This window comes from Schistocerca serialis, chromosome 6 (assembly GCF_023864345.2).
Source record: "Schistocerca serialis cubense isolate TAMUIC-IGC-003099 chromosome 6, iqSchSeri2.2, whole genome shotgun sequence".
Classification (NCBI taxonomy): domain Eukaryota; kingdom Metazoa; phylum Arthropoda; class Insecta; order Orthoptera; family Acrididae; genus Schistocerca; species Schistocerca serialis.
The window spans coordinates 528,157,609-528,173,934 of NC_064643.1; the positions used below are offsets into that span (position 1 = coordinate 528,157,609).

The 16,326-nt window shown below is 39.9% G+C and overlaps 1 protein-coding gene across 2 annotated transcripts in view; it reads right to left on the minus strand.

Annotated features, from left to right (window-relative positions):
- Nucleotides 1-9,596, minus strand: part of LOC126484439 (uncharacterized protein C18orf19 homolog A) — a 70,817-nt gene extending 61,221 nt beyond the window's left edge. Inside the window, exons 1-2 of one of the 2 annotated variants that reach the window (XM_050107957.1) lie at nucleotides 9,279-9,596; nucleotides 8,678-8,960 (exon numbers count right to left, since the gene is read on the minus strand). In XM_050107957.1, coding sequence (XP_049963914.1) covers nucleotides 8,678-8,960; nucleotides 9,279-9,408 — 413 coding nt within the window. In that variant the 5' untranslated portion in view covers nucleotides 9,409-9,596. The remainder of the gene's footprint in view (nucleotides 1-8,677; nucleotides 8,961-9,278) is intronic. The other variant, XM_050107958.1, reaches the window with a different exon arrangement.
- Nucleotides 9,597-16,326: the final 6,730 nt, after the last annotated feature.

Genomic DNA, 16,326 nt, shown 5'->3' on the forward strand with positions numbered 1-16,326 from the left:
TACGACAACAGTTTTTAACAGGAGATCGGTGACTCCGTAGCAGCTAACAATACAAGTGGCAGTTGCTCCAAATTCTGCCACTGGAAGGAAGGAAGGATGATAGGGGTTTAATGTCCCACTGACATCGAGGTCATTATACATGGTCTACAACTACACAGCATCAATGAGTTTTTTAAGTGACGCAGCATATTCTGTATCATGATGTAGTGTGCTGCATGACAAAGTTTGGTACTAGATATTTATGCCAAAGCAATTTTTTTTAAATTCATGGAAGGTATATACAAAATATGTCAGGTCAATTACTAAGGAAAAGGACAAATTGCTGTATGACACTGCCTTCCAGCATATATTGCATCATAAGGAGAAGAGGTCCTAAAATGCTGGATTCAAGGTAACAATCAACTAGGTACGAAAGGAGAAGCAGGTTAACATCAAATCTCCACTGACTGAAGCAACTGAAATCCAATATGAAAAATACAGTGGTAATATCAGTACATCCACTGTGGATGACGAACTGCAACTGTGATTTACAGTGGTAGTTAGGATGCACATGATTTTAGTGAAGAGGGTATTTGAACTGATTCACCTTTCCCTCATTAAAATCAACAAATAAAACAAAAATAAATATTGTATGTCTGCTGTGTGAAAAGTCAATAAGTCAATAAGCAACACTGAACATAGGACTTATGCATGATTACTTTCATGTTTTTACCCTTAACAAAACTGAAGTTTACAGTTTAATTTCTCGAAAAATACACTGTTCAGTCTAGCAGAAATGTTCTATGTAATGATAAGACAATGGAACACATGTTAAAACTGAAGGAAACAAGATGTTTAAAATATTGACGGAAGTACAGAGTCAAGTTTAAAATCACTGTGGGCCTCTGAAGTAACTAGGGCAACAGTTCAATTCTTGGCTCCAACATCTTGAGATCCCATACACTCAGCACTACTGTACTTTGGAGCAGTAAAAGTTGTGGCTGAGAGGAATAGAAGAGTTCTATCACCTCTCACTTCCCTCCATATCTGCGTGCCAATGAGAAGCCTTTGGTCTTGTCCATCTTGCTTGAGCTCACATTGTTGTCACAGTCATTTCCATGATGGGTGCCATACAGAGGACACTGTAAGAAACAACAGCTACCAAACAAAAAACTATCAATAACATGGTTTGTATAGCAATGCTGTGCTCCATTCACACTGCTGCTGGCACAGCTTTGCAACTATATTGCTGCCCTGTAGCCAGGCTTTACTTGTGTACGTACTGAATGGAAGTGTCTGTCCGCGAAGAGAGCAGCGATTTTCATTGGGTACTATTATTGGATGCGAGTTAAGATGATCCAAGTTCCAAGACACAGAGAGCCTAACAAAAAGTGTTGTATACAATGTATACGAAGTTCTTTGCAACCTTAAAAACAATGTCAGAAGAAAGAAATACTTACTTGCACTGTGGGCAGCAACAGCAAAGGTGTGGAGTGTTTCACTACAAACTGTACAAAGAATTTTTGCAGAACCATGAGCAATGGAAATGTGTGGTCAAGTGATTAAGTTTCAAACTGTGTGTGTGAAGATATTAGTGAAAGAAGAACTGTCACTGATTTGTATGATTTCCAGAAAGATGATGTTCATTGTACTGTACTGGAATTTTTGACTGTGGTGAGTATCCTACAAGACAAAAGATAGCAGATTTTTAAACAATAGTTGTGCTTTCACAGGGGGCCACCATTCGAGCGGAAGAATTCTGAAATCTTTGGTGTTTAAGTACATAAGGTGCAACAATGAAAGATGCACTCTAGAGGAGAGATCTGATATTGTAGCAGCTTGGGCTAGTTTTCTGAGAAAAATTCATGTCATCAGACCAGAAAATCATCGTCACCCTAGCTCAATCTATACCACGCGAGAAAGCACATCTGGCAGGATTCGAAGGCAATGGCAGGTTGAAAGTATTGATTGCCAAACGAAAAAAACGCATTGTCTGTCATGATGGATCACATTAACATGGCTTTCTCAAAACCACAACGCTAATATTTACATCCTGAAAAGCCACTGATTATCATGAAGAAATTAATGGCAATGTATTTAAACACTGGTTTTTGGATTTTTTACATGGTTTAGAAGAGGGTTGTGTGGTCATCATAGATAACAGCAGTTATCATTCAAGGAGAAAGTTCCTAATTCAAATACAAAGAATGAAGAAATTGCAGTGTCTAGAACAGAAAACTATTTCAGTTTCTGGCCATTATACAACAGCAGAGATGTTGGAGGAAGTCACATGCCACAGTCACCTTTATAATCAATATAAATTTGGCAGATTAGCAGCAGAAACGGTCCAAAAGGTTGTGAGGCTACCCCCATGCCACTGCCAATACAGCCAGACAAAAGATATGTGAGCCCTAGTGTAAGGAAGGGTAGGATCCAGAAATTGCATTTTCAGACTGAAAGATGTGGAGTTATTTGAGTAAGCAAATGTCACAACAGAAGACTGGAGTAAGTACACACCCAACCCCGAAAATCTGCAAGAAAATGGCTTCCCGAAGGAAAGCACCTAAGAAAAGTACATGGAAAGCCTTATCATTGTTTCAAATGACTCCTCAGATAACGTATCTTCAGGACAACTAAACAGCAATAAATTGCATTAAATTTTATGTCCCCTGCTCCAACCCCTCACAAAGCTGTGAACACTGTTCCCTCTCTCTGTCCGTCCCCCCTTGCCACTATCACAAAACACTGTCATTACAAGGTTGAATGGCCTCTGGGTGTACAATGCCTGTGCTGGTATGTTTGTCGGTGTTACTTGTAGGGACTAGACGACCTGTTTCTTCTGCTTTGTACCGAGGTTGAAACTAATGTGCAAAGTCGCAGAAGGCTTAAATGTTCACTCAATAAAAGCTAAAATAGGTTTATAATTTAATAGATAAGAAAAATTATGTATTTGGCTGTAATGTTAAGTCTAAAACAAATGAGAATCCATTAATATGGGGAGGCCGCTGTTTCACTACAGTATTTTCTACGCATTTGCTGATGTATGGTTTTGCAGCCATAATAAATTGTTTAAAATAAGTCACTGTCTGCTTCTGATTCTAAAATCATTAATGCAATGCGCTTTACATTAATTTCAGGCAAAAATAATTTTCAAGTGAATGTCATGTATGAACTTTGCATACATGTGCCAGACAGCATTGTCTGTTGGTGTAATTTGCCAGACGTGGCTTGACACGTGGGCTGAAAGCTTCCAACTTGTGGCAACTAAAGTGAGAACATGAGAGGGGAAAGTGTGCATAACAGGTGGAAGAGATGCTTCTACACTTACCCCTCCAGCTGCCTTATGGGCATTATTTAGAAAGTATTCCAAAAGTCATGGCTGCCACGTACGATTATTTCTGAAAATCTCCTGTACATTTGGGTGGTTGATGACACTAAATGTTAGTTGCTGCGGTAATGCCAATATTTTCAGAGCTTGCTTGCCATGAGGAGATACTGGCATATTCAAACCAGTGGTCCACTAGCTTCTGCGTGCAAATGTACAACTGCACTTGTCCAATATGCACCATATGACAGTCTGATGCCTTCATGTTTGATGCATCTAGTATCTTCAGATAAGAGGTCTGTGCTGGTTCATAAATAGCACTCGTATAATCAATTTGTGCTCTTAAAAATACAAGAGACGAGACATGTCAGTGGCCTATGCTCATCTGCGTTTTCAAATGTTTCATGATTTTATGCAGTTTCTTCTTAAATCTTTCAGATGTGGTAACCAAGTCAATTTCCCATCAAAGATTAGGCCCAGAAATAATATACATTTATTAAATTTTAATTTAGTGTCCCTCATTTTGAGATATGATGGCCACAAAAGCGATGTGAACAATTAAAACTTACACAAAGCACTTTCTAAACTGAAAAACATAAAATCAGTGTTTTCTGCCCTTTACCAGTTTTTAGATTGTCAGCTGAATCAATCACATAACAGTTGCAAATATGGACCAAAAAGCTGAAGGCTGCAAAATTATTCATGATCTGGGGTCGACAGAAGCATCCGATCCAACACGTCGGCTTTGACCCGTGACGTAAGGGTGTTGTCGTGTGTGACGTCATGACGGCGCGGAGTTTGGTTTGAGTGTGGCTGTCTCCAGTTCTGTTTTATCTTATTTTATTTACTTTTCTGATCTGTTCTTTCTATCTCGTGAGATTTTTTTTTTTAATTAAAAACACCTATTACTTATTTTAATTATCTATTTCCTCGAATTTCTGTTTTAGTTTATTATATTTATCTTTCTGATCTGTTCGTTCTATCCCGTGAGATTCTTTTTTTAAAAAGACCAAAAACACTAATCAGCTACTGAAGCATCTTTATCTTCTATGGGTTGCAGGGGTTACGACCCCTGGGGAGGTGGGTGGGTATTCATGCATGGCTGTCTTCACTTACACGTTGTAGCTACGCAAGGCGTCTAAATTTGTTTATATTTAGTTTGCCCCCCACCCAAAACACCCCATTTCCCGCACTTGTCCCGTTAGTGTCATTAGGCTTCTTATGGAAAGTGTGTGCGTTTGTTTTTGTTTCCGCCATATTTGTGACGTCATGGGTCAAAGCAGACGGGTGGGATCGGACGCTTCCGTATTTCCATGATCTGTAAACACTTAACAGGATTCCTTACTATGAATGATACACTGATGACAATTGCAGCAAAAACAGTTATAACTGAAACACTCCCATTCTCTCTTGAAAATAACTGCGAGACGGGTATCTTTGACATAGTAGCAGAAGTAATGTTTCCCACGGATGGACTAAATAAGAATTGGCAGACTTCCATAAACACGGGTCAAGTCTGTGGTACCACCCAAATGCTCTGACTCATGACGTAATTGTGTTGCTGTGTGTAGCATCATGTTAGTGTGGTGTATCTGAAATGGACTGAATAATATTGCAGGAGTTACCAGAATGAGATTTTCACTCTGCAGCGGAGTGTGCGCTGATATGAAACTTCCTGGCAGATTAAAACTGTGTGCCCGACCGAGACTCGAACTCGGGACCTTTGCCTTTCGCGGGCAAGTGCTCTACCAACTGAGCTACCGAAGCACGACTCACGACTGGTACTCACAGCTTTACTTCTGCCAGTACCTCGTCTCCTACCTTCCAAAGGAGAGCTTCTGTAAAGTTTGGAAGGTAGGAGACGAGGTACTGGCAGAAGTAAAGCTGTGAGTACCAGTCGTGAGTCGTGCTTCGGTAGCTCAGTTGGTAGAGCACTTGCCCGCGAAAGGCAAAGGTCCCGAGTTCGAGTCTCGGTCGGGCACACAGTTTTAATCTGCCAGGAAGTTTCATTGCAGGAGTTAGTGGCAATTTATTAGTGACTTATTGGATAGTGGCAGTTAAGGGCAATCGAGTCATTTACAGGTTTGGAATTAGTAGTCTTGTGCATTGCTTACAGTTGGAGATTTAATTTTACGTTTTGTTCATGAGCAGGTCTGCATGTTGCAATGGGGAACAACACATTGTCCATGATTAAGTTCCTACAGTTATTTGGTTTAACTGCTGCGTGTATGAAGTTTCTCATTTCAGAGGAGGTATGAGATCGACCAAAATTGCTGCATCTCAGACCAGGGAGCAATGTGCGGTGTTGTCAGCAGGACAATGCATGGCGTTCTATCTGGAGGGGTTCTTGGTTCACGAACCCTAGCTTGGACATTAGAGTGTGGTGATGAGTAGTCTTTTTGCCATCACTAGATATCAGAGACAGCAAAGGACTTGGAAGAGCAGTTGAACGGAATGGACAGTGTCTTGAAAGGAGGATATAAGATGAACATCAACAAAAGCAAAACGAGGATAATGGAATGTAGTCGAATTAAGTCGGGTGATGCTGAGGGAATTAGATTAGGAAATGAGACACTTAAAGTAGTAAAGGAGTTTTGCTATTTGGGGAGCAAAATAACTGATGATGGTCGAAGTAGACAGGATATAAAATGTATACTGGCAATGGGAAGGAAAGCGTTTCTGAAGAAGAGAAATTTGTTAACATCGAGTATTGAGTTAAGTGTCAGGAAGTCGTTTCTGAAAGTATTTGTATGGAGTGTAGCCATGTATGGAAGTGAAACATGGACGATAAATAGTTTGGACAAGAAGAGAATAGAAGCTTACAAGATGTGGTGCTACAGAAGAATGCTGAAGATTAGATGGGTAGATCACATAACTAATGAGGAGGTATTGAATAGAATTGGGGTGAAGAGGAGTTTGTGGCACAACTTGACAAGAAGAAGGGACCTGTTGGTAGGACATGCTCTGAGGTATCAAGGGATCACAAATTCAGTATTGGAGGGCAGCGTGGAGGGTAAAAATCGTAGAGGGAGACCAAGAGATGAATACACTAAACAGATTCAGATGGATGTACGTTGCAGTAAGTACTGGGAGATGAAGAAACTTGCACAGGCTAGAGTAGCATGGAGAGCTGCATCAAACCAGTCTCTGGACTGAAGACCACAACAACAACAGATTTGTGTGTTGGCTGAATTTGGTTTGTATGCATGGTTTTTTTTTTTTTTTTTTTTTTTTTTTTTTTTTTTTTTATGTAGTATGTGTGCTTTTGTGCATAACTTTGTGTTTCCTGTATATTGTAATTTGTGTTAATGCAATTTTTCTTTAATGCAAGTTTTCTGATTTTTTGGGTTGTGTTGTTAGTTTGTGGTAATTATGTTGGACTGTGACTGGTATGGATCATGGAGTTTGTTTCACCTATATTGGCGAGGTTATTTTATCAACATTAGTTATATGGAAGTGTCTTGGTTCGTAGTACTGTGGACCTTGTGTTAGCTGTATAGGCCACATCAAGTGAAGTGTTTGATACCTGTATTGTCGAGTTGTGTGTGGTTTTGTGGTATCGTGGATTTTGTTTGAGCTACAGAATGGAATTTCTAGAACTAGGTTTTGAAGCTATCTATTGATCTGTGGTATCATGGAGTGACATCATGAACATCAAATTGTTTAAGTTTGAAACAAGGATGTTCATCTTGGTATCACAGGTCAAAGCCAATGGGTGGCACCACAATCTTCAGCTACGAAGCTGTAGGAGGAAGTCATCCAAGCAGTTTTGTTCTCCTTTAAAGAAAATGCTGAAAGATGGAACAATACCAAGACAACATGAGATGGCAGCCAACCACTGACTCAAGCATCTTTTCTTCACAGCATTGCTCTAGTAACTATTTAATTTTGTATGAGTTATGGCATGTTTCAATACAGGAATCATTATTGCCTACTCCAAGCAGTGGGATACTATACACGAGGCCAGATTTTATTAAAAGAACTCTGGAGCATATATTTATGCCCAAGCACAGATGGTGCAACATGGGGCAATGAATCTGGTTTGGCCATGGGACTGTTCCTTGTCTCACGCAGTGGAATCCATCTCCTACTGTGAGAATTGGTTGGTTGTACATTTCCTCATAGTTGGAAACGCAGCTTTACCTTCTTGCCTCAACAGTGCTGCAGATGATTTGGAACACTGGCAATCTTGTCTGCAATTAAGAAGTACTCTGTCACGAGTTGTAAACAGTAGTGTACTCACCAAGATACCCTTTCTAAATGCGACCGTATGAGGAAATTTCTTGTTGTTACCCGAATCATCCTTGCTCAATTTTAAGTAGCTGGTTTGTAATGGTTAATGGAATTCAGACATTATTTCCAAAATGACTTCTGCTCTTACACTTTCAAAGCACTGACGGTTTCTGACGGTTTCTGACCATGGGCTAAAAGAGAACTTCTGCTGGTCTCATGTCTGTCACTTATTTCCAAGCAACATATCCCACTCCACTCACAGGACACTTTGTCTTTTAAGCTGACTGGATGATTTTGTGTTGGAGAAATGTAGAACAAACATGGTCACTGTGCTGGTGGCAACTTCATTTTAAACTGTTACCCCGGTGTCCCAACATAAGCACAATCTTTGACTGGCACTACATATTCCAAGAAACATTGGGGAGAAAACAAACTGTGAACTCTACTGAAGGCTTTCTGGCTCGCCACTTAAAACACTTCTCATTGGTTAAATAAGATTTACAGGATAAGTGAAACTGAAATGTTACTTAAGATAGATTTTCTGCATTTATCTCACAGTTTTCATTTTTATGATGAAAAGTGAGTTAAATAAGGCACAAGTGTAAACACTAAGCTACATTACTGATTAGCCTGTTACCACAATGTTTACTTGGCAGTCACATTTATTAGCTTCACCAGCTCGCAACCAAGTTACCATCTACTAACCTAACCTAGACATCAGTTATGCTAGTACAGATCAAACTGTCACCACAACCAAGATTTTGACAAGACACTCTAGCCCAAATTTAGAGTGTTCATAACATTTGATTGAAAAACTAGCAGCAGGCGTTTCAATATACACATTAGCTCCAGCCAATGCAACATACATTCAACAGAGAGCATTACACATAACGTGAATTTAGTAGATAGTTCCTATTGCTTCATGAGAAGATTATGTTAATAAAAACCACATATAAGCTACTAAAAATATAATAGTTGTTTCATTCTATAGCAAAAACATTAAAAGCAAACGAAAGTGAAACTTTTAACTTAAATTTACATGTTTACAAGTAAACAACACAATCAGTATGTAAACAAAGTAGCACCACCCACGTGCTGTATAATTTATTACGAAATATTGCGTAAGCCAAGAAAAAATACCTTTTTGCTAAATAGTAAAATCCACCAAACCAGCCAATGGACGTTACAAGATGCACTGGTACTAAAACATACCAATACTTCTTGTACATTACTTTAAATTTCTGGAATATCGAGAGTTTCTTTTCCTCTTCAGCTAACTCTGGGGCACCTGTTTCTTTCGCGTTCTTGTCGGGGCCAGTGGTGTAATGTCTCCCATTCCAAACAGGGAAATTGGCGTAAGTACATGGTTCTATTTTCCGAGGGCATCCATTCACGTACGACCAGTGATGGTACGGGAGTCTGTCTGGACAGAAGCATAAAAGACAATTATGGCACTGGAGTCTATCTGTACAGAAGCACAAATGGGGAAGATTTGGATACCAAGTTTTAAGAGAGATGTCTACAACAGAAAAGGCTGGTCGAAAGAAATGGATTTATCGTTTGTGAGAAATAACAATATCATTCAATCTATGGTTTACAAAACGTGTAAGATGTGCATCAAAGGCAAACAGTACTCTTAACTTGGCTCTTTAAACTTTAATCTGGTGTTCGGGGCATTTGTCAGCGTTAGTCACTCTCACTCTATGTATAAGAGTCAACATCTTTTATGTCGTTCTTATACCTGCACATGTGTAGGAGATTGAAGTTCTCGCCGTCGTTAACACCCTTCTTGAGTAAGCCGCAGTTATTTCAGCCCATGAGGTCTTCAGCAGGCCACATTTGGGATTAGTTACGCCTAGCACAAATTTCATTACACTGTATTTAATCGCAATGCACAACAATACGTTACGCCAACTGATAACCTGTTACAAGATGGGGCAGCATATCTAGATTTATCACAGCTAACGCAAGAAACCTTAATCCGCTTTTACAAACAATAACATATCACACACACCACAACTTCACAGCTGTATTCATAGATACTATAGAACGGATTAGATAGGCAAAGACATATTGCATACAAGATGGTTTAGCTTCTGTCTAGGAACAGCAAATTTTGGTGCCGATAGGATGCGTTCGACTGCCCTTTGCTATGTTGTTCGTAGCACTTTCGGGTGGCGGACGACGAAACCTTGCACTAGTCTTCTATGAACTATTCCGAGGTATTAGTTATTGTGCTTTTATGGTAATACAGATAAAATTTGAAGAATAGAAAAATATAGTTGCAACTACTGCACTGCAACATATTGCAGTAATAAAAGCTTATATTGCCAAACTGTCCAAGATACAGCCCTGATAAACAAAACTTCGTAAAAATCAACAAAACTTACAAACTGCCGTACCTGCAACGTTTTCCTTTCCCTTAGGAGAGTGAAAATCAGCTCAGAAGCTAATGAACACGGGTTTCTAATTAAACTGTAACTCCTTCACTACAGATTGCGTTTGAAGATCATTCTCCCGGGCTTTTAATCTCTATTGTCTCAAACCTTGCTATCCCAGAAAATTATGGAAACAACGATGTTGCCACAATGTTGTTCTACTCTCATACCAAATAGTAGGCTTCTCATGTGTGTAATTTGTACCACATTTCATCAAAATAGAAACTGATGAAATAAAATTATTTATTTGAACAATCTGATATAGAATGTCTCATTTCTGAGACAATTATAAGTTGATAAATCATATCAAATATATATACTGTCACCTACTTTGTCATGGCTCTCACCGTAAAAAAAATGTGCTTTGACTGCTTTATTTTTAACTCATTGTCGCTAGCAGTGACAATTTTCATTTGCTTTTTGTTTATCAGCAAAACCAGTAATGTCAATCAGACAGCACAGCCAGTTTTTATTCTAAACTCACACTATTGCAGGCTACTAAATTAGTCTTAATAACCAGTAATCCTGACTTCCTGCAACATACTTTCACCTTAGTGGCAAATTTGTTCATCCAATAGATCTCTTACCAAATTTCGTAGGTCACTACTACTGCGTATATAGCAGTTTGCCGAGTTTTCAAAATATTTCACACACTGACAAAAGCTACAGAAACAGTGACATGGTATAGATCTTGCTATAATAATAGACTCGTCAAGCTAGCTTGTTTTCATCACAAAGCCTGATTCTCCACTCCAGTATGAAACATTAATAAATACCATAGTTCTTCAGCTCCAGGATTGTGAAATATAAGTGCGACAATCTTTGTGTTCTTGGCAGGGTGAATTCGCTGAAAGGAATGTTAGATAAAAATAGAAAGGTACTTGTAAACTGCTGTATTTGGATACGAACTCCTCGAGAGAACTTAAAAAGTCCTGCTACTTAAATATCAAATTCAGCTCCAGGTTAATGAACGAAAACAGTGTCTATTGCGTTTGTGCAGCTGTTGGGGATAAAGTGAGATTCAGACCAATATGTCTGCCTAGTCTTCTGCAATCAGAAATCGATAGCATTAGTCAGCCAGGATAGTAAAAACTGGAACAATTTTCTTGTAAAACATTGCTTATAGTTTGGAGAGAACTTACCTGTTTTAGTTATCAGAAACATTTTTGAGGTTTTTTATTGTAAAGTTCTTCATTACTGTAAATTGTAGGTCCTAAAAATTGCATAAGCGGCCTAAGGACTTTGAGACATGGTGTTGTGGATGTGATGTTACTTAACAAGCGATAAAAACTCTGTAAAATAATGATCATCCTAAAAACTTGTAAGAAGAAGCACGTTTTTATTGGAGACACATAACTGCGATTTTACATGATAAAAGCAGTATAATCTTTGAAAGTGTCATAGGATCATAACTAGAAAAAAAATGAATCTTTACAATCTTTTTTGTTAGCGTTTCGAAATAGTCTCTTCTCTTATTTTGGCGAATGTGTGACCTGCACAAGCCTCTTGATTTGTATGAGAAGATGAAGCAGTATCTTGTGTAACCTACACGCAAAATATATAGTATGAAATATACAAGTGTTTGTGAAGTAATACATAACAGAATAATGTAGTCAGAACAGTTCTAAATCAAGAAGATTTAGCAATATTAATGTCCGATTTGCATCCATTATGGCTAATGTGGGAATAGCTACTGAAAGAATCACACAAAAGTAAAAGGTAAGAAGTCCAACTTTACTGTATTTATGGACACTGGACTGCATGAGTGCATGAATGAACTGATATACACATCTTCTCAAGATGTTATTTTATTCGTTATGATTCATCATATCCTCATAATATTACATAAAAACAGTTTTTCAGTTAGTAGTGCTTGGTTTCCTTTTACACATAAAATTTTTCTTTGAAATTGTTTTATTAATTAATTGTATGTGACGACCATGTCAGAACTGTTCCTTTAACCATAAACACATGTTTATATGTGTTTGTAAAAGACTGCTTATTCACATAATAATGGATGCAAATTTATTTCTGGTTACATGCTACAAGGAGTACGGGGATAGCAGAAATAAGGAGAAAGGAGTATATGAAGGAAGAAAGAGATGGGAAAGGAAGTTTTTACAAAATTATAATACAACAGTTATATCTGCAATGGCGAATGATAAGGTGCCATCATTCAAGGTAAGATGAAGACTTGATATTTATTAGCCTATAGTCAGTCAAACGGCATGCAATTACATTCATCATCGAGAGCAGGCTTTCTCCATGTAGTTTTTTAGCAGCAAGCCTCAGCAGTATTCTGCGTCTTGAGCTACATGGAACATTCACATAGAAAGTACTGGCTATCTTGTTGTGCATGAATGCTGCACAAGATTTTTCCAGTACATAAAGAATAATTATGATCCACAGTGATATTTTCATATGTGAACATTGTTTAGCCATTAAAAATGGAGCAAACAGAAAGTGGAAAAAACAATATTAATGCATTAAATAACCACACTCCGAAAATAGTAAATGTTGGTATGTGGGTACAAGCAGTCGATATGGTGTGTCATCAGAATGATACACCATTAATGGCAGTCACAATATGGATTTAGGAGAAAACATGAATGAGAGCTTTTCTAGGTAATATTTCAATGCAGACAGTAGATGAGTTATCATTACAATCAACACTTGAAAGCATTTTTTCCCAGAACGTTATGAAAAAGGTAATGTGAAACGAAAGGAAATTTCAAATAGTCCGATATCGCGCGAATATGGAATATTTATGAGTGGAGAAGCATCACAAAAATTAGACAACATTTCTTCATTTCAGCTGATATGAACAGTGCAAATGAGATAATACAATTTCTGAAGGATATGTTTAAAAAATTCGCTGAAAAATTTAGAAACCTCATCAAAAATCCGATCAAAAACTTAGAAATCTTGATCAAATCTTACGAATCTTGATAGAAAAAAAAGCAGAAATTTTCGCAAATATTAGACGAACAAAGGAAAACTGCAGCAAGATTGGGTGAACTAACTGCAAAATTACATATACACTCCTGGAAATTGAAATAAGAACACCGTGAATTCATTGTCCCAGGAAGGGGAAACTTTATTGACACATTCCTGGGGTCAGATACATCACATGATCACACTGACAGAACCACAGGCACATAGACACAGGCAACAGAGCATGCACAATGTCGGCACTAGTACAGTGTATATCCACCTTTCGCAGCAATGCAGGCTGCTATTCTCCCATGGAGACGATCGTAGAGATGCTGGATGTAGTCCTGTGGAACGGCTTGCCATGCCATTTCCACCTGGCGCCTCAGTTGGACCAGCGTTCGTGCTGGACGTGCAGACCGCGTGAGACGACGCTTCATCCAGTCTCAAACATGCTCAATGGGGGACAGATCCGGAGATCTTGCTGGCCAGGGTAGTTGACTTCCACCTTGTAGAGCACGTTGGGTGGCACGGGATACATGCGGACGTGCATTGTCCTGTTGGAACAGCAAGTTCCCTTGCCGGTCTAGGAATGGTAGAACGATGGGTTCGATGACGGTTTGGATGTACCGTGCACTATTCAGTGTCCCCTCGACGATCACCAGTGGTGTACGGCCAGTGTAGGAGACCGCTCCCCACACCATGATGCCGGGTGTTGGCCCTGTGTGCCTCGGTCGTATGCAGTCCTGATTGTGGCGCTCACCTGCACGGCGCCAAACACGCATACGACCATCATTGGCACCAAGGCAGAAGCGACTCTCATCGCTGAAGACGACACGTCTCCATTCGTCCCTCCATTCACGCCTGTCGCGACACCACTGGAGGCGGGCTGCACGATGTTGGGGCGTGAGCGGAAGACGGCCTAACGGTGTGCGGGACCGTAGCCCAGCTTCATGGAGACGGTTGCGAATGGTCCTCGCCGATACACCAGGAGCAACAGTGTCCCTAATTTGCTGGGAAGTGGCGGTGCGGTCCCCTACGGCACTGCGTAGGATCCTACGGTCTTGGCGTGCATCCGTGCGTCGCTGCGGTCCAGTCCCAGGTCGACGGGCACGTGCACCTTCCGCCGACCACTGGCGACAACATCGATGTACTGTGGAGATCTCACGCCCCACGTGTTGAGCAATTCGGCGGTACGTCCACCCGGCCTCCCGCATGCCCACTATACGCCCTCGCTCAAAGTCCGTCAACTGCACATACGGTTCACATCCACGCTGTCACGGCATGCTACCAGTGTTAAAGACTGCGATGGAGCTCCGTATGCCACGGCAAACTGGCTGACACTGACGGCGGCGGTGCACAAATGCTGCGCAGCTAGCGCCATTCGACGGCCAACACCGCGGTTCCTGGTGTGTCCGCTGTGCCGTGCGTGTGATCATTGCTTGTACAGCCCTCTCGCAGTGTCCGGAGCAAGTATGGTGGGTCTGACACAAAGGTGTCAATGTGTTCTTTTTTCCATTTCCAGGAGTGTATTACAAACTATGCATGATGAACTAACAAGACCTTTGATAGAAGGTCAGGTAGAGCTTCTGAACTGCAAAGAGTTTGCAGATATCTTCCTGACAAGATACAAAAACTATGGAAGGAGGTTAGATTAATAAAGCTTGAACGAAAGCATGTTACTGCCAGTGTACAGGCATGGAACGACCATGTAGTTGTAGGCGTGTTTGACAGTGATACCAAACTTGAACAAAAAATTTTTATACGGCACAGAACTTACATAGATGAGATAAAAAGGTGATATCTCAGAAATAAAGGAAAATTGTTGATAAAGCAGACATAGATATCAAAACTGCACTGCAAAAAAATCGTTTGGAATTAAGCATTGATATGATCAGTTCAGATAAATCAAACAAAGTTAACACAGGACCATACCAGATGGCTTGCTTGGCAGGCAAGGGGATAACTCTTCAGTCTTGTAGATTCACGACATTTTCGAGAGAATTTCCAGCACTTATGTTATAATCAATTGCCTCCATTAAAGACGAACCAAACAAATTACCACACATCACCACATATGTCAATGTTACATCCACCAGGGGTAGATTCCTATCTTTTGTCGATATTAGCTGCTGAAAGCCTTTTGAAACACAGAGAATTTCATGTGTTTATACTGGATCGAAAAAATTATACCCAGTAATATTCATAACAATATTTTGTAAAGTATGCCAAGTAGCTAGTCAGAAAAAACAATAAAATACTCTATGTGGTGGGGTTTATTCAAGGTGACCCTTTGACCTGACCAGCAGACAACAGACCAATGTCATCCTGCGATCAGTTCAAGCAGGCATTTATGGACAAATTTTGATCGACAGATATTCAAGAACGATTATCGTGGGAAATACTTGAACCACAACCATTTAATGGCAAACAGGGAGGATTAAGAAAATATTTCCGAAAATATATTAATATATTAATAAAACAAGATATTAAGATAAACTATATCCCTTGTGGATGTATTGAAAATGTTGAAAGGTCGATTGCCACCTCATATTCGACAAAAAGCTGCTCACAATACTACAAACAGACCTGGAATAATTTCTTTCTAGATTTGACTTTTTTGATTTGATTTTTGACAGTTGACACCAAGTGAATAACCGAATTGCCAAAGTAACGGAACTTCACAATCCCACAATAACAACAATAATAATATGACTACGAAGTCTTTCGCGACGGAGTCCTTGCATAAAAAGTTCTCGGTTTACTTGCCGCGTCAAATTTGGATAAAATCCCAAGCTTTCGATGACTACCTCCGTCATCTTCGTCAGGGGTAAAACTGACTGTCGTGGACCGGTGAGGCTTCCGCTTTTATAAGCAGTGGACGGCTTCTCATTGGCTGGATGACGTCACGGTGAAACCGATGCGTACTGAGGTGGCGGCCTCTATATCCATAGATTTTGTTTGCGCGCTTTATCCAGCGTTGCTTGCAGCGCCATCCATCGCAACAGGCGGAGAACTGCGAGGAATGTAAGAAGTCTCCCTCTGTGCTCTTTCTATATCAATTGCGCGCTTCCATGCATTGCTGAGTGCATAACCAGAATCTCTGTTGAAATTATTTTCACAGAGTCTAATTTCAACTGCTTCCCTGATGACAGAGTCCCAATAGTTTGAAGCGTGAGCAAGTAGTCTTGTTTCATCGAATAAAAACTTATGTTTATTTAACAAACTGTGCTCAGCCACCGCTGATTTTTCTAGATACCTGTATTTCAGGTGACGCTGATGCTCCACACAGCGATCGGCAACAGTTCTTATAGACTGGCCCACATAACTTTTTCCACACTCGCAAGGAATGCTGTAAATTCCCGGTACTCTCAGGCCAAGATTATCTTTCACGGGTCGCAGCATTTCCTTAATCTTCCT